At 40.1% G+C, this 23,107-nt stretch overlaps 2 protein-coding genes and 1 long non-coding RNA gene across 5 annotated transcripts in view; 2 read left to right on the top strand and 1 right to left on the bottom strand.

Annotated features, from left to right (window-relative positions):
• LOC308474908 overlaps positions 1-21,512 on the top strand; it is a 306,542-nt gene extending 285,030 nt beyond the window's left edge. The window contains exon 2 of the long non-coding RNA XR_013985030.1: positions 19,255-21,512. This is a non-coding gene — a long non-coding RNA (uncharacterized lncRNA). The remainder of the gene's footprint in view (positions 1-19,254) is intronic.
• The window catches only part of CYFIP1 (cytoplasmic FMR1 interacting protein 1), a 59,908-nt gene that overhangs the window by 14,125 nt on the left and 22,676 nt on the right, over positions 1-23,107 (bottom strand). The window contains exons 15-23 of one of the 2 annotated variants that reach the window (XM_081001287.1): positions 22,566-22,713; positions 18,810-18,957; positions 16,695-16,851; positions 15,790-15,886; positions 14,813-14,889; positions 14,602-14,710; positions 13,153-13,272; positions 11,980-12,179; positions 6,692-6,779 (exon numbers count right to left, since the gene is read on the bottom strand). In XM_081001287.1, the coding sequence (XP_080857413.1) occupies positions 6,692-6,779; positions 11,980-12,179; positions 13,153-13,272; positions 14,602-14,710; positions 14,813-14,889; positions 15,790-15,886; positions 16,695-16,851; positions 18,810-18,957; positions 22,566-22,713 (1,144 nt within the window). Of the gene's footprint in view, positions 1-6,691; positions 6,780-11,979; positions 12,180-13,152; positions 13,273-14,601; positions 14,711-14,812; positions 14,890-15,789; positions 15,887-16,694; positions 16,852-18,406; positions 18,561-18,809; positions 18,958-22,565; positions 22,714-23,107 lie in introns of both variants that reach the window. The other variant, XM_081001286.1, reaches the window with a different exon arrangement.
• On the top strand, positions 1,139-4,867 carry FNDC9 (fibronectin type III domain containing 9). 2 transcript variants are annotated; one of them, XM_081003671.1, is made up of 2 exons: positions 1,139-1,589; positions 4,097-4,867. In XM_081003671.1, the coding sequence occupies exon 2, from the start codon at positions 4,144-4,146 to the stop codon at positions 4,810-4,812; it is 669 nt and encodes a 222-aa protein (XP_080859797.1). In that variant the 5' UTR covers positions 1,139-1,589; positions 4,097-4,143; the 3' UTR covers positions 4,813-4,867. The 2 variants fall into 2 exon arrangements, with proteins under 2 accessions (XP_080859797.1, XP_080859796.1); XM_081003670.1 differs by having other exon boundaries at positions 4,032-4,867.

The raw sequence follows: 23,107 nt of genomic DNA, 5'->3' as shown, positions 1-23,107 counted from the left end.
GAGGATGGAAAAAAAAATGCAGCAACTCTGGTTTTAAATGAGATTCCTATTTTTATATTTGCATTGAAGGCTTTGAATCCCCCCCCCCAATAGCTGCAAATATGATTCTGAAAAAATAGCTGGAAGTGGATGCACAGCTACATGGATTAAATTCTATTTTCCCCCTTTTACATACTGTATATATGTTTGTACATGTGCATATGTGTGTGTTTTTACAGAAACATACAAACACACACGATCTATAGTACAACAGAAAAGCTCTAGAAGGAAGTAGTGGCACGACTAGTTCAAACATATGTTGGAAGTGTAAGGAAAAGGAGGGAACATTTTATCATATGTGGTGGGATTGTAAGGTAATTAAAAAAAATTGGGAAATGATATACAATGAACTGAAGAAAATGTTCCATCTAACATTTGTTAAAAACCCTGAGGTATTTTTGTTGGGGATTGTAGGGAAAGACCTGCCAAAAAAGTTGAAAAACATCTTCATGTATGCGACAACGGCCGCGATAGTTCTGATAGCACAAGGATGGAAGACTGAAGAAATCCCAACTAAAGAATTATGGCAAGAAAAATTGATGGATTATGCAGAACTGGCAAAATTGACTCATACACTACGGGACAAGGATAACTGTGACTTTAAGGATGAATGGGAACCTTTCACAAAGTATTTGAAGACGCAACAAAGCGAACTGGACTCCTTGGCAGGTTTTGAATAAACATCCACAATTTTTTTTTTAACTGATATTAATTAGCTAAACAGTTGGAGGATCTATACAACTCTGTAACATGCAGAAAATAGCATTATTGGAGAAACCAAAGGGAAGCTGGGGGGTGGGGTGGGGGGGTGGGTTTTGTGGGGGGAGGGGGGAGGAAAAATGGGGAGGGAATAAGGATATGTTTTTGGAAAATATGTTTTGTTATAACTTTGAAGAAGAAAAAAAGAGAAATGTTATGTTATACAAGAAATGCTATGTACACGTAACAGATCTAATGCGTAATGTTGATGTGTATATGTTAGCCAAACCTGAGAGAAACTGCTTTCTCTCATATAATCTAGAGATACAGAAGACAAATTAATAGCAGCAATCTGACAGAAGCTGCATCAAGGTAAGGAAGTCAAAATGCTCTTCCTAAAGCTACGCCCCCTCCTCCCCAAGCCCAGGAGTTTAAGTAGTGATGTCACCGAAGAACAGAGCATTATTCACTTGCATCAGCAGCAACGCAAGCCCAGGCAACACAAAAGAAGAACCTAACTGGAGCACTCCAGCTGCCCAATTTCTAACAGGGAGCAAAAGCAAGAGAAAGTGAAGACTTGCTTTTCTCCTCGGAAAACCTAGGCAACAGAACACTTAAGACAAGATGCCCTTGCGTATGAAGGTTGGCAGAAAGGTGACGAAGGAGGTCTCATTGCTCGCATCCCTGTCGAAGTGTCACGTAACGAGAACTTAGTCCATGCAGCCTGCTAAGGGGGAAACTGGCAACCACGGACCATGAAGAAAGCTATTTGCTCCAAGGAGGATACTGAGAACCCAGCGGAGGTTTCCCCTCAAGTATTTGATGAAAGCCTCAGGATTTTTACACTGATGGTAAGTATGGACTCTTAAAACTGGATAAAGTAACACAGGGCATTCTCCCTCAGCAAGTCAGTAAAGAAAGCCTTTAACTTATATGTATGTGAATATGCAAGAGGGATGGAGTGAGTTTGTGTATAGAATATATATATATATATATATATATATATATATATATATGAATGAATATGAGAAAGAGGGAGTGAGAGACTGTTTTGTTTGAAGACTACACAGATAAGAGGTAGAAGCCTCAAATCACACACTTACTCTAACCTATTAAAAGGCACAGCAGCTCAACTATGCAATATTAAACAGAAGAATAAATGTACATTTACAGCTTTAAAATAATGTTGTATCTGGTAAAAATAATAAAATACAGAATCATTTCTACATTGTGATGCACCTCTCCTATAATAATTTATGTCTGTTCAATACAGTGGTGCATCTCAGCAGGTTTGCCATTACTGTTAAGTTCATGAAAATAAGAGAAAATTAGCTTCTAGTTCTCAGGGTTTGGTTTGACTTTATTGAAAATCAAGTATTTTAAAAAATTTTTAAAAAATAAAATGTTCTACTTTTGTTTATCTCAGCTTGGAGCAAAACAAAAACACAATTATATTTCTCCTAAGAACCTAAAACTTACAAACTCTGAAGGAGAGTTTTTGAGAAATTAGTTCTCAGGAGACTTAGGTGTTTTTCTTTAAAAGGGGGGGGGGGTTGTTTTAATATAATTAAAATTTGATTTTGCTATGGTCTAGTACTGAACCTAAATAAGGTATATTTCCCACTTAACCCTACAACATCAACAAATATAACAATCCTTTAATACTATTTAGCAATTAGTGATGCAACACAAACTTATTGGTGAGGTCTTTTATGCAGCAATTTTATACACAAACTGGAAAGAAAAACAGGTCCCAAATGATTGTCTTAAATGTCAACTATAGGCAATAATATTGTTAACCAATTTCAAGGGGGGGGGACCCCATGTATTAGCCTAAATATATAATTCAATATGTTGATGCAAAACTGATTCCTTTCTGTGACTATGAGTAATTCTGCATGAAATACTTGAGTTATTACTTGAATATTATTAGTCATGAACAATACCTTGTCACATTTACTTAAAAGACGACTAATATGCAATGCTTAAATACAGAGCCAAGTTGCACAATACTTTCACATGCATGGGCATAGTTGGAGAAAAGTGTGCAGGGAAAATAATAATAATAATAATAATAATAATAATAATAATAATAATAATTTATTTATACCCTGCCCATCTGGCTGAGTTTCCTCAGCCACTTTGGGCAGCTCCCAATCGAGTGTTAAAAACAATACAGCATTAAAAGGCAGTGTAAACCACCTGAAAGAAGTTACTGTTTGTTCTCACAACTTAGCCCTTTCTCTGAAAGCTAAATCCTTTATATCTGAAGTGCAATTCACATCTTTCAAGTCAACCTGGAATGGTTATAGCAATTTTAAAGGGTGTGTGAATGGCAGAGTGGTATTTTAGCAAATTCTACACTATCACCTTATACAGAGGGTAACTAATAAAGAAGTCAATATGGCTATAAATTTCAAAGGCATAAGTAATGTGGGACAGCAAGCTTCTCTCTTTGAACACGAGATCTGTTCCCTGACAAAATTGGATTCGATGGTATTTTGTATCAATCAAAAGCTTCATTTTGCATCATAGGTTTTTCACTGTCTTGGCTTGGAAGCGATAGGCAAGAATGGAAAATGAAGCACATCAATGGCTAATTTGATTAGATGCCCAATGAAACATCATTAAAATATAGGTACAGTGGTACCTCGGGTTACAAACATCTCGGGTGACAAACACTTCGGGTTACAGACTCCACTAACCCGGAAGTAGTACCTTGGGTTAAGAACTTTACCTCAGGATGAGAACAGAAATTGTGCGCCAATGGCGCAGCAGCAGCAGCAGGAGGAGACCCCATTAGCTAAAGTGGTACCTCGGGTTAAGAATGATTTCGGGTTAAGAACGGACCTCCAGAACGAATTCAGTTCGTAATCAGAGGTACCACTGTACTAAGATTCCATGACTTTGAAATAATTCCACTTAAGAAACTTGATTTCCAACTAAATAGGAAATGCACTTCAAATTATGTCTTATGACTCCAACAGTATTAAGTGATTTGAAGCAAGGATCTAAAAAGCCTGGTTTTATCCAGTTCTGTAGCTTTTTTTAAAAAAAAAAAATTGACTGGTGCGTGGATGGGAGGCCACTAGGAGCTTCGTGTAAGCCTCTCTGAGTTTGTTTTGTTTTTTAAAGGAAGAGTGGTGTAGTAAGTAAATGCCTGAATGACACATGCTTGTCTCATTTGACTACATTTTATTATAAATTAAATTCAGCTTACTGTCTGAAAATGCTTTCAGGAATACAAGTAATGTTTTCAAATAATTATTCCCCAACCCACCCTTAAATTCCAGAAGTGCAGTTCTCATTTTCCTCTCAACTCTGCTTATTGAAACTTTTTGGTCTCCTGAATCTTAAGGATTATCGCTCTTTGTGGAAGTGAAATATTGAGAAGACGGTATCACAATGGGGATAACAGTACAAAACATAACAGGAAGCACAGCCCTAGTAATCTGGCCCAAAATGGCGACCTGCACAGACAGCTTTTACAGCATCATGTACAATCCAAACTGGGACAAAATGCTGTCAGGATACACCAGGAAACACTTTCAGAAAGAGGAGAGAGTCCCAGCTAGCCGTTCTTCATTTGTCATCGAGAATCTGATCCCATTAACAACTTACATTCTGTGTGTGACGTGCCAGTCGGCAAACCCATCCAGTGACCAGTGCAGAATTTTTAACACCCCTGAACAAGACCCGGCATCCACAAGCAACAAAAAGAAAGACCTGGCCGTGGGCATATGGCTAACCAGCACGGTCTTGCTTCTCATCATTGTTGGCATCTTTGTCTATGGTTGCTTGCGTCTATGGTGCCGCAGAAGAAGAGAGAGCTCAGACAGACAAAGCATTGGACCAGAAGATAAGGGAGAGGCATGGGCAAAAAATGAATCGTCTGGTTCAGAGGAATTCAACAAGCAGACCCAGCACGCCCAACGAGTTGAAATTAGAAATACAGATGGTGTCCAACTAGCCACCATAATTACAAATCCGTCAACATCTGAGAAGCCCACCATGCTGAGCTCCAAAAGTCAGGATTTTGTGCCTATGTCTGTCTGTCAATCTGCCATAAATTAGATATCCTTAACTGGGACAAGTGTTTTGCTGTGTGTAACAATATGTATGTTGAAATCTATTTGCGAATTGTTCCTTGAAAGCCCTGTTGAACACAATCACACCCCTAAATCACAATCTCCTGCAGCATAAAAAGCTAAATCATCTCATCATTATTTCTTTACAGAGAAAACTACACATAGGGGGGAGATATAGAATAGCCTCCTTGATTTTACTAGGAAAGCATGGCAAGGGGCAGGAAAAAACAAATCAACAGCTGGGATTCAAGGAGCTACTTCAGGCATGCCACAAGAGTACTCAATGTTTTGTCGTTTATTTCTTTGAACTGTAGAAACCCTCCCTGATTTCAAATGGGGTTTGTCGTTTGCCATGACACTTGAATCCAAAACTCCCCTACGAGCGTATAATTGGTTTTGTGTGACTTAGCCAACATGTGTCAATTGGAACAGCTATAAAATGGTATCCACATAGGTTATAACAGTTCAATCATCTCCAACTATTGCATACACAATTGATAAAAAAGGCAATGGGATCTTAGTGGTGAGTGTGTCAAGAGATTATCCTGCTTTCAAATAGTCCCTGAATTCTACCCTGAAGTCTTTTCATGCAGAGTTTCTTCCTCTTAACACCTTAGCTCAGATATGGGGAACCTGGATGCGGTTGGGCTCTGTCTCCTATGGGTCCCAGCAAGCATGTCCAGTGATCAAGGATGTTCAAAGAACAACTGGAGGGCCAGAGGTTCCCCATCCCTGCTTTTGCTAGGAGTGGTACCATTTTTGAAAGTTATCGTCATATACCAGTTATACTTGTGATGTGACATTTGGAATGTATTATGTGTCAATGGTCCAAGCTAACATGCCTTTGTGCAACTATAAAGAAAAGTGTACAGATGTTTCATTGATCACTGTAGTACTTTATAGATGCTTCTCTTAGCATTTAACTATCTAGCTGTCTCTTCTGGACTGCTTTGCTAATGTACTAACCTAAGCCTCGCAACATGTAAATATTTCTGTTTTCATTTACACAGTAATGTGTAAATAATCTGTGACATATTCCAGTTTTTAATACCATAAAGGAAACTGGCATGTGGATTATCTAACAGGTTGTACAACTAAGATAGACAAATAAAAAAAAACTCAGGTGCCACACAAGGTAGATGTTTGCCAAATAAATACCGAACGAGTCTTTCTTAGGAGACTACTTATTCACCTAACACTTAATAAGGGTTTATTTTCATTGGTTATTTTCAAAGGTTTGATTCCGCCCTTTAAAGATGTTGCATTGGCCATTTACAAAGGATGCCACTGCTCTTTTACTGTTCAGTGATACTGAATACCATTTTTTTCAGTCATTTGTGATTAGTTATATTTCACACATAGTGCTTAAAGTAAAATGAGAACGGAAAATCATTGTTTTTGGGTTCTAACACAGAGTAAGTCTGCATTAGGTCTTTCAGGTGTCCCATGAGCTACTATCTGCCATGAAACTTCAAATCACAATCACAATTTCCAGTTCTGCTTTGGATGCAATAAATGGTTTGCTCTATTATTCTGATGCCGCAGGAAACTATAGTTTGTTCAAACCAGGGAAAAAACCAAAGGTAATCAGAGCACGCAAGGGAGAGGGGCAAAACACAAAAGCCAAAATCCTGTATTGTTTGTGTCTGAAATGGACCAGTACCTTGGTACATTAATCCTCACTTTTGTCTAGTGTATCTCTCAGAATCAAACAAATAATTATATCATATGATTTATACAGTACAAATATGCTTAAGATAGAAGATAATAAAGAAACATGGTGCAAGTATTAATAGCTCATAAGCTGTGGGGTGTAATTTTCCAACATCTACCACAGAAAAAAACAAGTATGGGAAAATTCTAACCTTTGATCCATGCAGATATTGTGGCTGTGCATTAGGCTGCTTATCTCTCTGGAATTCCTGGGAAAATGGTAGTACTGTTCGAACAAACCTATATAAATCAAACAAGATAACACAACAATTTACATTTCTACACCACATTTGGAAAAACAGCCAGCTTATTTCTAACGTGGAGCTGAAATTCTGAGGGATATGATGGGGAAATCTTTTCTCGTGCATCACAGGATTTATATATACTGTAGATAGTATGAAAACTCCAGAATAGAAGATTTGATTACATTAAACGGGGGTGGGGATGAGGGATTGGATCTTTCCATGCTAACTACAAGTCCATTATTTGTTCAAGCTTTGGATTCCTCCCTGAAGGGAGTATCATTTGGATTGAAGTTACTGACATGATGTTATGATCCCATACAAACGAATGTTTGGTTTATGTTTCACTATGTATTGATGCACATTTTTTTGCTATTGTCTCTTGCGTAAGTGATACACACGTTTATATCTAATCAGTAAGGTTTCTGTCAACAAAATGGGGGAGATTTACCAGCAAAGGGGGAGGTAAAGGAAGAGCAGGAATTGCCAGCAACTGCTTCCCTCCCACTGATGGAAAGCTTACTATCAGACGAGTACACCATTAGATGCAACCCTTAAAAGCCTCTTACAACGAATGCTCATTAATATACTGATCAATAGCACACTGTGGTTGAATGGCCCACACTAAACAGAAGTGGTGTTAGATTTTTCTACAGTCCTCTTGAACTCTTTTTTTCTGGCATCTTGTCCAATCCAAATAACTTTATTGTACTGGCCATTGGCAAGGATCTGTTCCAGACATCTTCAATAATGTTTAGGCACTCCTGAAGGCTACTTTTAGAACACACACCCTGGCTTCGACCCACCAACATTCCCTGTTTTTAACTTCAGATAACTTTTATAATTTCTCTCACATGTTCAAACAGCTAAGAGAGACCAGCTACAGAGTTAAAATACCCAAATTAATAATGCACATTCGCCTTCAGTATGATGTGTTTTCCTTCTAGCTTCTCCGATAAAATTATTTCACCAAAATCTACTTTGCTACGCTATGTTGCTAAATTGTAGGGTTTTTTTTGGCATGCATCAATATAATCAGGTCATGCCACTTTTTAATCTCTGGATGATGACTTTCCTAGCAATTTACTCATTTTCATCAGCAGAGCACTAAGCAGTCGACGTAAAGTAGATTACACAAATCAAAATGTTACCAACGCTTTTTGGGGGGAGGGTGGGAGCAATTGACAAAAACACCACCCAGGTTTTTAAAGTGTTTTCATTTCCCTTTCAGGCAGTACAATTCCAAGCATGAGTTTCAGACAAAAGAGGCACCATCTAAATAAAACTGAATACAACTACAAAATGTTAGCGACAGGTTGTACAAAGCACTGGAAATAATATTTCTAATTTGCATTAGCTGGACAAGGTGGTACAAGAACACAATGTGCAAACTATTACTCCAAACACTGATGTATCAAAACGGTAAAAGGATCAAACAGAAGTGGACTAGTATCCCTGGAAAGTAATACAGTGGTACCTCAGGTTACATTCGCTTCAGGTAACAATCGGTTCAGGTTACAGACTCCGCTAACCCAGAAATAGTGCCTCGGGTTAAGAACTTTGCTTCAGGATGAGAACAGAAATTGTGCTCCGGCGGCGCAGCAGCAGCGGGAAGCCCCATTAGCTAAAGTGGTGCCTCAGGTTAAGAATAGTTTCAGGTTAAGAGCAGACCTCTGGAACGAATTAAGTACTTAACCCGAGGTACCACTGTACTGGCCTACCTTATAGGCTTGTTTTTGTAGAGATTACCATCACATTGTAAGGAGCTCTAAAGTGCTCCTTCTTGATATCATAAGATATCAAGTATTACTTCTTGATATCATAAGAACAATAGAAAAGTCTGAAGGATGAGACCAGTGGCCCATCTACCTATAGTGTTTTCACAATGGCCGCAGTTGCCTGCGAGAAGCCCACAAACAGGACCTGAGTACAGCAGCACTCTCTTCCCCCACTCCCCTATTTCCTCTGTGAGGAAAATGCAAATCTTATGATAATAAACATATCCAAGACAAAACAGAAACATAACTTGCTTATTATGCAGCTACATATTTATATAGCACCTCAGCCTAGGGGCTGTGACTTAGGAACAGTAGCATGCTTAAAACCACCTCAAACTCACACTCTTACAGCATAACTGTAGGGATGTTTACCTGAAGTCCCACTATATTCAGTGGGGCTTACTTTCAGGTAAAGCCCTGGCCATTATGCTACTGCACATCCTGTAAGGAGCACCACGGACATTTGCTGTCAATTCCAATGCCTCTCTTCCTTTTTTCCTTGCTAATGTTCCCAAATCAACACCCTTCACATTTGGTCTTATAGATGCACAGAAAACCAAATACAAATAGATGCAATTAGCAAATGCCCACTTGCTTTAATAGCACACCACCCAACTATTTAATCTCACTTCATTATCAAAAGCAAACCATTACAAACAGTGCAGCTTAAAGTGCAGTTTGAACGTAATGCTTCTTCAGGAATGACCTCAATACTTGACCCTAGTCATAAAAAGCTTTTTTGCAAATGCAGAAAAACCTGTTAACAATTTAAAATCAATATAAAATCCACAGAACAAAATGGGTGTAGTTTGCAGCTGTTGGTTGTTTTTTTAAGCGAAAACAAACAATTAGCTCAATAAAATATGTTTGTAGCAAAAGATTAAATGTACGTATTGTAGCTGATGCAGCAGCTAAGGCCATAAATATAGTGATTGTGTATAACCTACCTATTGTTATATATAGTGGTATCTCTAGTTACGAACTTACTTAGTTCCGGAGGTCCGTTCTTAACCTGAAACTGTTCTTAACCAGAGGCGTGCTTTCGCTAATGGGGCCTCTTGCTGCTGCTGTGCCGCCGGCACACAATTTCCATTCTCATCCTGGGGCAAGGTTCTCAACTCGAGGTAACTCTTCCAGGTTAGTGGAGTTTGTAACCTGAGGCGTTTGTAACTCGAGGTACCACTGTATCTAACTGATTATCCTGTTAACTTGAGTTCTTTAGCGTCAAGTAGTACTACACAGAATTAAGAATTCCCAGTGAGTTAGCGGCTGAATGCCAAATATATATATATATATATATATATTGTGTGTGTGGAGAGAAGAACTTTTTAAATACGTTAGAACAACCAATTTTCCTTAGGAATGTTAAGGTGCAGATGAGGGCAGTGTCCAATGTGTGACAGAAAATGTACCTCATCCCGGAGGGTTGCTGAGGCAAGTGAAGCTAAACCCACTAGTGCAATACTCCACTAGTGTAAAGGCTTGTTTCAAGAGGCTGCACAAGTAAAAGCCTGAGAACTGCTATAAAGGGTTGGTACAAATAAATACATTTATTTACCATAAAAAATTATTTACCATACAAATAAATTGGGGAGCAGCGGGAGAATAAGAAAAACATGCTTAGACTAAAAGGAGGTTCCAGGTCTGAAAAGACTACTGAGCATCTATACTGTAAAGGACCCCTGGATGGTTAAGTCCAGTCAAAGGCAACTATGGGGTGTGGTGCTCATCTTGCTTTCAGGCTGAGGGTGCCGGTGTTTGTCCACAGACAGCTTTCCAGCTCATGTGACAGCAGTGACTAAACTGCTTCTGGCACAACGGGACACCGTGACATAAGCCAGAACACAAGGAAATGCCGTTTACTTTCCCACCACAACAATACCTATTTATCTACTTGCACTGGCGTGCTTTCAAACTGCTAGGTTGGCAGGAGCTGGGGCAGAGCAACGGGAGCTCACTCCATCATGAGGATTCGAACTGCTGACCTTCTGATCAGCAAGCATAAGAAGCTCAGTGGTTTAGACCACAGTGCCACCCACGTCCTATACTGTACTCTTGTGGTAGCAGCCGCTAGCACCTATTTCCTTCATGCACACGGTTATTTAGATCTATCTGATATTTATGAAAGACTTGAGGTCATTTTCTTCCCAAAAGACCTCCAGGGCGCAACAATCAGAACTTGGTAAGCGTAAGAACTATGTTCAGCCACTGTCTGAAGAATAGTTCAGGGAGTGACTATAATTTCCTCCACCCCATTAAGAATGCACTTTTGCTCAGTAAACTTAAGATCCAGTGTGCACATAAACACACAGATCCCAGGATTGGCTTTACATAAGTGCACCTACATACACAGCATGCCAAACACTCTTTATTCTGGTCCTACACTGTGGTATGGTACACCTCCCTGCAAGGAATCCAGGTGTCCCATCTATAGCATGCCAATGTAGGTTGTTCCTGCTTCGATCACACAGAACAAGGCTGTGTGTGGCCAAGGAGGACTTGCGTTGAGACAGGGTTGGCAGGGAACACCTATGCAGGTGTTATTTGGAGGGGGGGGGAAGGTGCCAGTCCACACCATGAAGTTGTTACAGTAAGTGCCACATTTTTAACATTTGGAGGGCAGGGGAAGATGCCGATGCTGTGTACCTTTGAGTACCCCCAGAAAAATATATACTGATTATAAGCAAGTTAATAGCCAGGAAACAGCTGGGTGAGCAGGTGAGTTTTAAGTAGGCATAGAAAACGCGACTCAGGGCCTACGTCTTTTACATAGTCTGTTCTGCTTAAATAACCTCCAACCAAGTCTTTGTTCATTCAAGCTTCCTCTTCATGCATAACAGTTTCATCATATAAAACTGTAGGCTACTAGAGGATGACATTCCACTAAATGTACATGATGAGAACAATTAAAAAAAAACTACCAGCGTATATGTAATAATGCATGTGGGGGGAAAACATGTAAAATCATCTGACGTTTGCTGGATGAAAAGAAGCTGGAGGTGGCAGCAAAAATGTTTGTAATTTATTATACTGTATATTCTTAAATATTTAGGCCACAAGCCAACAGTTCCTGCACACTGAGCACTGCAGTTGCAGGGAGTTAATTTTCTTCTTTGAAAAGGAAGCGATCGTGCATGCTTAGCGTAATCTTTCTCACAGAAGACAATTAGAAATCCCTGAACACGCAACACCCTAGGCTAGGTTTTTTGTTTGTTTAAAAATGCACATTATTATTTTTTTAATCCCAATGTATTCCGAGTAAAATTAATTTTTGTTCTTAACAAAGCTTCTGAGCTTGTGGAGCAACTGCTAAGATGTAGCTATTTGGCAAACCAAGGTAGATTCCAAATATTGTCAGTATCAGAGTCAGTGAAGCTAAATGCAATTAAACACACACACACTACAATATGTGACACCAACCTGTTAGTGGACCCGTTGTAGCAGTAATTCGGAAGAAAATCGTAATTGAGCTCCCAAAAGACGTGAAGGGTGATTCTTCCATACGGAGCAGATACATTATGGTTGGCTTCTCTAAACATGGCATCAAAGCTGTCTAGAGTCATGTATCTGCTCAGAAGCTTGTGTGTCAACTTGTTTATTTCAACCAGTCCATCCAATTCCTGAGAAGAAGCAAAAATAAATAAAGGAGGAAGGAAAGAGACAGTGAGAGGGAGGGAAGGGCAGATTGAAAATCTTTCCAAAGTCTACAACAAAACAGAAGCTTTAAGAATGTGACCACAAAAATCCGCACATGTTTATAAGCCAACAGTCAAGTATTACATGCTTTTTAAAGACAGAATAAAATCCACAGAGGAGTTAGCATTCTTTCGTATTTAAAATCTCTTCCTAATAGCAGACAACTTTAGTTTTGCATGTGAAGGGTTTGTTTATGTGTCTCCACAATAATAATAAAATAATAATAATAATAATAATAATAAATTAATAATAATAATAATAATAATAATAATAATAATTTATTTATACCCCGCCCATCTGCCTGAGTTTCCCCAGCCACTCTGGGGGGCTCCCAATCAAGTGTTAAAAACAGTACAGCGTTAAATATTAAAAACTTCACTGAACAGGGCTGCCTTAATATGTCTTCTGAATGTCAGGTAGTTGTTTATCTCTTTGACATCTGATGGGAGGGCGTTCCACAGGGCGGGCACCACTACCGAGAAGGCCCTCTGTCTGGTTCCCACAGAGATCCAATTAATGCCCACAGGTGAAATTTCTATATTTTATTAACACAGGTTTAAGGAAGAGGAGCTTCTTGAACTAAAAACTACACTTCCTGACATTAAGAGCTCTTCAACTTTTGCTTCCCATTAGCCGTGACATAAAACCAGGCTCACAAATATTGGAGTTGTTTCACCTCCTCTCATCCCAAGTACATCTGAGCAGTCAAGAAAAAGGTAACATTTGATGGGGCGGTGGAGGAAGAGATGTGCCACGTTACAAGAGTTCCCTTCCCCTCATTAACCTGGTGCAATATTAGGAAAGCAATGGTTTAAGACACGTTGCTGAACTTGAAATCTTCAGCCAATTCCTGACCTCACATGAATCTGAGCAGCACTCATGGGCCTCAACACTTACAACAATGGAGGTCAAGTCCTCACTCTCAAACCGACCGATGGCAAGTTCCATGGATTTGTACATGGCTGCTGAAATTCGCTGAGTGATCAGGCGGTTCAGATCTATTGACCGACCAAGAAGCTGAAGCAAAAGAAATTCCAAATTGTTGTATCAAATTAATATGTACACAGACACAGAAAGAGAGAGAGACACAAGTTTCCCAAATCTATACAGAGAATGCAATCCTATATAGGATACAATCTTGTTTACATCATTGTTAAAAGAAAAGAAAAAAATTCCACCCTGCCCTGATCATCTTTGTCTGCAGCAGCAGCAGCTCAGCTAAGGCAGAATTAGGATTGCTCTATACATTACAGTAAATTAATGAGCAAATTATGAATACTTAGCAAATCAAACTGCACAGAAACCTAGTTTCTCTGTGTAATGTTCTGCCTACTGACTACCAGCACTTGCCTTTTAGGGTTCCTTGTTGCTTAGCACTGTTACATACATGTATAGAGGTGGAAAGTAGAACTTTCACAATTGCTATCTTAAGAAGATCTAAATTCTGTAGTGCAAAAAGGTAGATGGGCTGCATGAGCAGAGGTTATGTATTCTGGTCCTGAGTAGTATAAATCAGAAGATGGGTAGACTACAGGCTTGAAGGATCTAGAACAAAACCCAACTGGTCCAACAACTGGACTCTGGTGCAAAACTGTGGCTCAGTGGGACAGCAATACTCTTAGCATTCATTTACGGCGAAGGTGGGGAACCTTTGGCTCTCCAGATGTTGTTTCATCAGCCCTATCAGGAATGGCCAGGGATGTTGGGCATTACAGTTCCGTAACATCAGGGAGCCAAAGTTACCCCTACCTGATTTAGTGGAAGCAATTATTTAGAATTAAGGTGCCTCCAAGGGCATGCTCAGTCCAGGAACTGGTTTTCAGTACCAGAACTGGGCTTGAAGTCCTTTCACATCCAAATCCAATCCCTATTCCTTTCCCTTCAAGCTCTCTGCATTTCAGCAACCTATTTGGGTGGAAGCACAGAGCCTTTTTGTTATTTGTTGCTATCATTAAACAAGGAGTCAGAAACATTTGCCAACCTAGAGTAAATCATCCTGTTTGATCTTCCATCCAAAGAGTTTCCTGAATTACAACTATATATTTTAATTGCACCCAGTTAGAATGCTTGCTTGTTCAGAAAACAAACCTGGAAACTTTAATCAAATCAGTGACTTAAACCAGGACTTAAAACCACCCACTCAGCTGCTAGGTTTTCTTTCAGACCCTTTTGTGAGAGACTTTGCCAAAAGATTTCCAAAGCCAAGTTGATCGAAAAACAAGCTTGTGCCTCGTACATTTAAGCAACTGCAAGATGGGCCTCAAGCATCAACACAGTGGGGTTGAAGGAGAGATAATTAAGATGGGGGGGGGGGGAAGAGTCCAAGAATGCCATATACTTACTAACCTGAACATGTCTCTGCTTTAGGAGTGTATTATACCGGTTAGATGTTAGCAAGGGAATCGTTGCTCCCTGATTCTTGCATTCTGATCTTAACCGTTTATCTAAAAGCAGGCTATTTGGAAAGGGAGAACATTTGATGAACAGTTGATGAAAAGCTGCATTTCAAAAATCATAACATGAATGCTTAAAAAAGTTGCTTAACATGACTACTTACCTTCCTGCCATCACCTTGTAGTATCCAAATATCTGGTCTGCCAGCTTGTAGACAAACTGATCAAAGCACAAATTGACCTGAAGAAGCAACATATGAATTGTTCAGTTAAAACACAGTATTTACTTACGCACATTTCCCTTTGGAAATCTACTTCTGCAGCCTTTGTAGACTACATTTTCCATTTGCACCAGCGCCCCCCCCCCCCTTTTAGGGTGTAGGCAATGAGCATGTGCGCATGAAGCGGGGGGGAAACAGGACTGCCCTGAGCCCCATACACAAAGAGGATAACACATCAACACCAACAAGCAGCACGTATGTGCAGCATTGATCTAGAGAGGCACAGTCTGACCTAGTCTAAGGCAGTTTCTTATGCTTGCATAGGCCTTCGCACATCCATGCAGCTTCAAGCACAATTCTTCTTAATGGGGTCAGTTCAAACTCACCACCCAGAGAAGCTTGGTCGGTACTTGCAACTGGGTCTTTTCTGCTGCAGTGCCCAACAGTGGAACTCCCTCGCTCGGGAAGTTAGGGGTGGAGCAGCTTTAGATGGGCTGTAAAAACTGTTTCGTTCCACCAGGCTTTTGATGGGTTGTAAATTCCACTCTCTGGTTTTAATAACGGCTTTGTTCTACTAGGTGTTTTAACCTGCGTTGTTCTGCCTAAACAGTACACTGTCTTGGGGGATTTTGTGAGAAGAAAGGCAATGAAAATGCATTTAATAATAAAATAATATCACACATGGGTGGCACTGGATCGCAGGAAATTTTGTTCCAACGACCAAGGCATGAGGAATGTCTGTGTGCTAGATTCACTACTGCTTGTTCCCTGCATGCAAATTATGAACATGCATTTGTGTGCCTGTCATTCACTCTGGTTCTCCTCACACCATCTCTTCATCTTTATCTAATAATAAATTCAATCGCATGTGCTGATGCTGAACAGATTTTCAACCATCAGCACAGATTCAATTATCTTACCTCTGCCTCAATTTCATCATAGAGGAACTGCTTCTTGAATTTGGTAAGTGCGTAGTGGGCACTGTCATTATAAAGATCCAAAGAATACAGAACGTATCTAAAAGAAGACAATATGTTATTTTTTCAGGCACACGTGTAAAATATTCCTGTCCCCTGACATAATAGACTTGCCACAGATGAATACAATGAGTGTATAAATGGCCATCAACAAAACGCAAAAGTTATCCATTCCAAAATTCTGGTAACTAGCAAGCATATAGTTGTGCAAAGCTGGTGATGAGTCACAATCTAGAAATACTCCAGTTCCAACCATCATGACTACAAGTGGGAAGAAGGGATGCTCCAATATTATATACATTACCCAAAGGTAATGAAACGAAAAGGCCATGGGAACGTCTGTGGCACAAAGACTGACTAGAGGTAGCTAAGAATGTGTCAAGAGTGTTCTTTTTTGAGCAATCCAGTACCCTAGCAGCTCTTCTGAACCAAACCAAGGAACTCTAAAGTGGTTGTTAGAAGTGGAGGAAGAATGTTACAAGCAGAAAAAGAGGGAAATGACTGGTAAAACTGAACCCATCCTTAGCCCATGAGTAAAGTGGGCAATGGAGGTCTTGAAAAATCTTAGGGCAAAGTACTGAAGATGACCTGAGAAGGCAACAGGCAGAGCCCAGCATCCAGGGGGTGGGGGGGATGTTTGTCTGCTCCGACAATCTGAAGCTGGAAAAAGTGGGTGAGTGGAGAGGAGGTAATTCTGGGGGCCACCTGTCCTCCTTCAACTTCTTACTTGAAAAGGAGGTTCCTATTCTGTTTACCTAGACTACCCCACTAAGCCTCTAATATCACCGTCATCAGAATTTTATGCATCTACTACTCAACAAGAAGTGACAGAATCACATCAGGCTTACTCCATCATCGATGCTTCCTTGGTCTCCAAAATGTGGTCGGTCAGAATCCAAGGCATAGACATCTCAATGGGAAACTGGATCCTTCTGCCCATTGTCAACTCCAAAAAGAACTCCCTGAACCACAGCTGGGACAAGTCACAGCACTGCTGCAGGGTTTCTTATGAAAGAAGAAATGATACCGAATCAATACTCTTGCGAGGGAGAAAATAAGCACACGTACACACAGAAGCAGCACTATTCTAGCGGTGCAGGTGTTGTATGAATGAACAAACGAAAGTGAAAGAGGGTGACTAGAGTTATGAATGGAAAGGAAACCAAAACCGGTTTTCAAATGGAGAACCTACAAAGTTAAATACAGCTGCTATCAACAACCACCCAGCAGAAGCATAAATGGTTTAATCACTGAAAACACTACTGGAAGAATGGCCAACTAGACAATTTAGGGGCGCACAGATGCATGCCCACACATTCTAAACTGGTCTCCCAGCTTGTGCTAGTGCCATGAATGCCACATTTCCCAGCTTTGGTTAATAAGGAAGTGCAGAAGAGAGGGGACTGTCTTGCAACATCTGTCATCCTTCTATTCACTCAATTAAATGGTGGAATTCTCTCACTCCGTATGGTATGTGTTGATCAAAATTAGTACAATTTTTTTAATATGGAGGGGCAGAAAGTAATTACAGCAAGTGAAATTGCTCGTAAGATACTATCCGATATGTCAGAGGTTCCTTCCAGCTTGTCATAGCAGCAGTGTTTTCAGTCGACTAGAGCAGTGATTCCCAAACTTCAAAAGTGCATACCTCAGACCTCTAAGGAGTCTCCTTTTCAGCCTTGGCAATTCATTTACTAGGGCTGGGTACAGAGAAATTTTCAGCAACCTGTCTGATGTGCGCATATAGGAAGCCTTGCTTTTATGAACATTTATTGCAGCTGGCAGAAATGAGCAAAGATTGCCTGCTCTGTTGTCATTCTGATTTGTGCTAGCCCAATATTGCTGGTGGTGGACCTATTTCAAAAGGTACTAGAGGGTCCCGAATTCACTGTTTGGGAATCACTGAACTCGGGAAGCACAACAAGGGCACTAGGGCTAATGAAAGAGAAGAGCATTACGCTTCGACAACACTATAAACATGAATAAAGTCTTCCTCCCATCCAAAGCAGAGTTCCAATAACAGCATGAGTTGGAAAGACAACACAACGTGGTACGACTAGACTAGAGACATGTCAGTAGGTGAATCCACTAAAACAACATGCTTCCGATTACAGCCAACAGTAGAGAGAATGGCAGCCAAAACAAAGAAAATTGTTTTACCCAAGGCATGGCATTAGGTTTCTCTCTTTAGAAGAAGAAGAAAAAGGACTTAGCAGACACGTTTTTGCCATTTTAAGCAGATTTCAATACTGGGACCTCTTATTATGCTGAAATTTTTGCGAAAGAAGAAAGGAAAGTCGTGCCAACTGGAAAAGCATATGAAGCATCTAACCTCTTAATTCCAGTGTTATTTGCAATGTTCCAACACATTAAGAACATAGGAAGTGCCTTGCTGGATTAGACAAGGGGTCCATGTCGCCCAGAATCCCTGCTTCTAAGAGCAGCCAGGCGATCGTTTTAAAACAAAAGTAAGCCACACAAAATCGGAAACATATTCCCAGGTTATGTTAGAGGTATTAGGACATGCTAAAGCTGGACACTGATCATCTGTGTATCTTACCACTGAAATTTATCAAGTGAGTGTAGAAGAAAGACTCTCGGTGGAATTTTTCTATGTCCAATATGGTGGGCCCCTCAAGGCTACTTCTCAAAGTTTTCTTGGAGCCACTTTTGTCAGCAATGAGGGACTCTAACATGGTTCTCACCATGTAAAGCTGTGTTATTGAACAGAACATTCGTGACAGGGGGGAAAAACACAATATGGAACATTAGTTCAGCATTACGGATGCACACTGCCCAACGCAAAGACTGCTCCACTTCAAACTGAAACCTGATAAGGAAGTTCAAAAGTCATTAAACCTAAGGCGGTGAGGGGAGAAAGAGAAAGAAGAAGAAAGCCCCACAATTTGCAATGGAACAGTTTGTGTCACCACACTATTAAAAAATAATAAGTAATGCCTTACCACCATAGTTTAAAAGAGTGGGATAGATGTAGGACTGCCTCAGAAACTTGTTTATCACATGCAATAACTTTTCCATTCCCAGAGATCTGAGCTGCTTCAACAGCTCAGCAGAGTTCAAGGACTCTGCCATAGTGCGGACCATGTAGAGCTAAAAACCAACAGAAAAGGAAGAGGCAAAAAAGGGGGAAGAAGAGAGAGTCCGTTAATTAAAAAAACAAACCACATGGGTAAATAAGAAAAGGAGAAAATACAAAACCAGAAGAAATGTACGGTATATTAGTTTGTTAAGACAGGAATAGCAAGACAGTGAAGTATGCGGAAGCCAGCCTGGTCTACATCAAAGGTGGACAGGTTTGTTGTTTTGCCTGTTCATTTTGTAAAGGCTGAGAATGCTGCCCATAAGACGATGCCATTTGGACTCTTGTATCCCTACAAGTCATAAAAGATACACAATGTCTTGGGCAAAATTCACTGGGAATTTGTTTCCCCAATTACAAAGATTTCTAGTTGCAACACAGCAAGATGTTACCTGCTGCAGCACTAAAATCTCTTTGGAATGTTTTATGGGAAAGCAATTCATAAATTAAATAAATAGCAGCAATGCACAAAACTACACAGCAAGATGGCTCCAAGGCTGCTGTGTTTGGAATGTTCTTATCTCTCAAAAATGAACAGGCTGTTATACTATGAGAAAGAAGAAGAGCTGAAGGAAGGAAAAGATAAGGGTGGAACAGACTGTAAAAAGGAGAACCACAGGGAGGTGGGGGGGTACAGTGATGACAAGTTTATACTACAATCTATAAAGCTACTACAGCTGCACCCAAAGTATTGCACCAACAAGAAATAGTTCACCACCACCACCACCACCACCACCGAACTTCAGAGTTTCCCTGTCCATCTGTCTCCATTCCATATCACAATCTGATTTTGAAAAGTTTTAAGGTTTCAAAACTCTTTCACAGCACAGCATGGGTTCATGATGAACAAATCCAAAATGCTATTGCTTATTGTGGGACTGGTCACCACCTCTGCATTGTGGCTAAGTCACATGTTTACCATGTTATGTGTTCAAACTTTACACTGAGTTTTAAAATATTGAAGAAGCTACTATATCGCATATTACAATTATTACAGAGTTTTCCTAATATTAGATTTTTGGGGAAGTGTGTGTGTGTGTGTGTGTGTGTGTGTGGGAATCAATAAACTCATCCTGTTCAGCTAACCAATCAAGACAGTTGGGGGTGGTATTGCTTTGTTGTTTTGGTTTAGTTATTTACTTGTGTTTATCTTGTATTTTATTCTGTGAACTGCCCTAAGATCATTTGATGAAAAGTGGCATATTAATAATAATAATAATAATAATAATAATAATAATAATGATGATGTTACATTCCTCCTCACATTAAGGGTAGCTCAATAAAGTCAGATGTTTGAGATCTCCCTTCAAAATAGCAGGGAGAGCAATATGGCTACCAAATTTGGGGTGCTTAATGCAAAAGGTGGGGAGATGGTGCAGGAAAAATTTCAGACACCTTACAGATTGTCCATGGAATTCTCCTGGATCCCCTTCATGGGATGGGGATTGGGAACCGTGTGTTGCAGTGGATCCTGTCCTATGTCTGGGACCGAGTCCAGAGAGGAGCATTAGGAGTGTTTTTCAGCTCCCTGGCAGTTATGCAATGGGGTGCCACAGGTCACTATTTCATCCCAAATAATATTTAATATCTATACGAAGCCATTTGAAGCAGTCATTAAGAGATTTGGGTCTTAATTCTGCACAACATCTGAATCAAGGAAAGGCTATGGTGCCCAAACACAGGGATGGGATTGAGGGTGGAAAATAAGGTGAGCCTGAATCTTGGGAAGACAAGAGGCACTGTGAATGAATGGTTCCTGCATCTAAGAAATTGGCCAATCGCCAGTTGCACTATCCTTAAAGGTGCAGATATGCTTCTGTATCTAGTCCCCTCCCTCGAGGCCTAAGTAGCCTTGATAGCTAGGATCACCTTTTACCAGCTGAGGCTGATGTGACAGGCGTGGCTATTTCTGGAATGGAAGAGATTTACCACAGTAGTCCAGGCACCGATGACTTCAAAATTGGGATTACTGCATTGAACCCTGAGTGGGGCTTCCTTTGCACTTGGGTCCAGAAACAGCAGTTAATGCAGAATGCTGCAGCACCACTGCTGGCAGGAGTGAGACCTTGTCAGTATATTGCAACTCTGCTCAAAGATCTGCACAGGCAGGCTGATCAGTTACTAGGTGTTACTATTGGTAAAATAAAGCCCTTAACAATCCGGGACAGGTTTATCCCATATGTGCCACTCAACCACTTCAATCTGCAGAACTGGGATATGACAAATAATGTTCATTCCACACTTGGAAGGAATCAATCCTTCTTAGTGGCAAGATTTACATTTTGGAATTCTGCAATGTTTCCAGCGTCTGCTAAAAACTACCAACCCTAGCCAGACAGGAAAACCTGACAGTTGTGTGATTTTAATGTTCGTTTTAAAAACTGATGTTATTTTTAATTTTTTTTAGATTCATTTGTTCTTAACATCTGGTTCTATTGGTAATTTTGATGTGTGTGTTATATTTTATATAAACCACATTAAGAGGTTTTGATGATTAAGGAGTATGTAAGTCCTGTTAAATAAAATTAAATGACTAAAATGTATTTTATCATCACATAAAAATAAACAGCTTAATTGTACTCACAAGTACTGGTGGCCCGGTCTGCCAATTTTGGATTCTGATTCTCATTTTTTCAATCTTCAGTACACTCCTAACTGCTGTGTCATTTTATGATTTTGGTTTTAAACACAGCATTAAAATCCTATTGCAATTTATTGTGTCCTAATACACACATTCTGCAAGCAATTTTCCCTGATGCAGTTTTGCACATTATTTGTATGTTGTTTCTACTAATACACACATTTTTGTGCAGTCTTCCCTAATACAGTGGAACCTCGGAAGCCAAATGTCTGTGAACTAAAATGTTTCGGCTCCCGAACAATCAAAAACTGGAAGTGATTGTTTCAGTTTTCGAATTATTTTTGGAAGTCCAACGTTTTGGAAGTCCAACCGACTTCTGGAACGGATTCCATTCAACTTCCAAGGTATGTCTGTACAGGTGTATGCATATGTTTTAGATTTTAGAACAGCACTGCAAGAGTGTGAAGTTCGACAGGTAGCTGCATTTCAGCTCACATATTGGTTTGGGAAATGCCAATTAGGGAGGTTCACAATTTAAAATGCAAGCAGAGCAAATGGCTCTTCCATCTCTACACACAAGTAGAAACAGCCAAGAAAAGATTTTATCAGAAAAGAATAGCCCAGCAATAAACCACAGTAGGCATAGGCAGAGAAAAGTCATTACATGTGTATATGTGTGTGTACACACACACCATACTGAAAACAGGTATATACCATTTAAGTGCAGGAAGATAAACACAAGGGCATCAGACATACAAACAACTCAAACTTTGTAAAAACAGAATTTAAATATAGAAGCATTAATCCCACAGGAGGTACATGCTGTAAAGGAAAGGCTTGTGGGAGGGGCATGGAAAGGGAATAATCAGCGTAGAAAATTAAAATGACAGTACCCTGCATGAGTTTTTTTTTTTTTACTAATCCAGATTTACACAGGATTTATATAACTAATCTTTTTAAATGGGTTCATTCCACAGTAATTCCTGTATCAAGTCAGTGACACACATACCAGAATTAAGAGAGAGAGAGAGAAATTACCTGGGTACTGGAGGGGCCCACTGCTCGTCTCGGGACTTTGACATCAAAGCCACTTTTGGGATCCTTCTCTCCCCTCAGCGCAGGGTCATTAAACGGCTCACGGCCACCTTCCCAGTCGCACACAGTCTTTCTGATCGCCTGGAGAACGCTAGTCACAATCCAAGAGGGCATGTGAGTTCCTGATAAAAGTGTGAACTCTTCCGTAACAACCACAAGCATCCTGACACATGCATTCTAAAGGCACCACACATTCCAGAGACGGCTAAAACTGCCATATCGAGAACACGCCTCATTTTCCACCAACGGATTGGCTAAAGCAAACATTCCATATCCTTGTGAATTCTTAAGCCTGGAAACCTCTGCTTTTAAATAATTGAGAACACAGCAGGTTTCTTTCAGATTTACCATTCAAGTGCAAGTAACGCCTTTCCTTGCATGAAGGGGGCGTTGTGTGTCAAAGGGACAGGAGGGTCACAGTGCAGGGTCAAGTAGCTTCCCAGACCTGCCTCCAACATCCACACACTGAGCATGAATATCTGTAG

This window comes from Podarcis pityusensis (assembly GCF_964106645.2).
Source record: "Podarcis pityusensis genome assembly, chromosome: 4".
NCBI lineage: Eukaryota > Metazoa > Chordata > Lepidosauria > Squamata > Lacertidae > Podarcis > Podarcis pityusensis.
The sequence above is the reverse complement of the archived record's forward strand: the minus strand, read 5'-3'. Positions and strand labels throughout refer to the sequence as shown.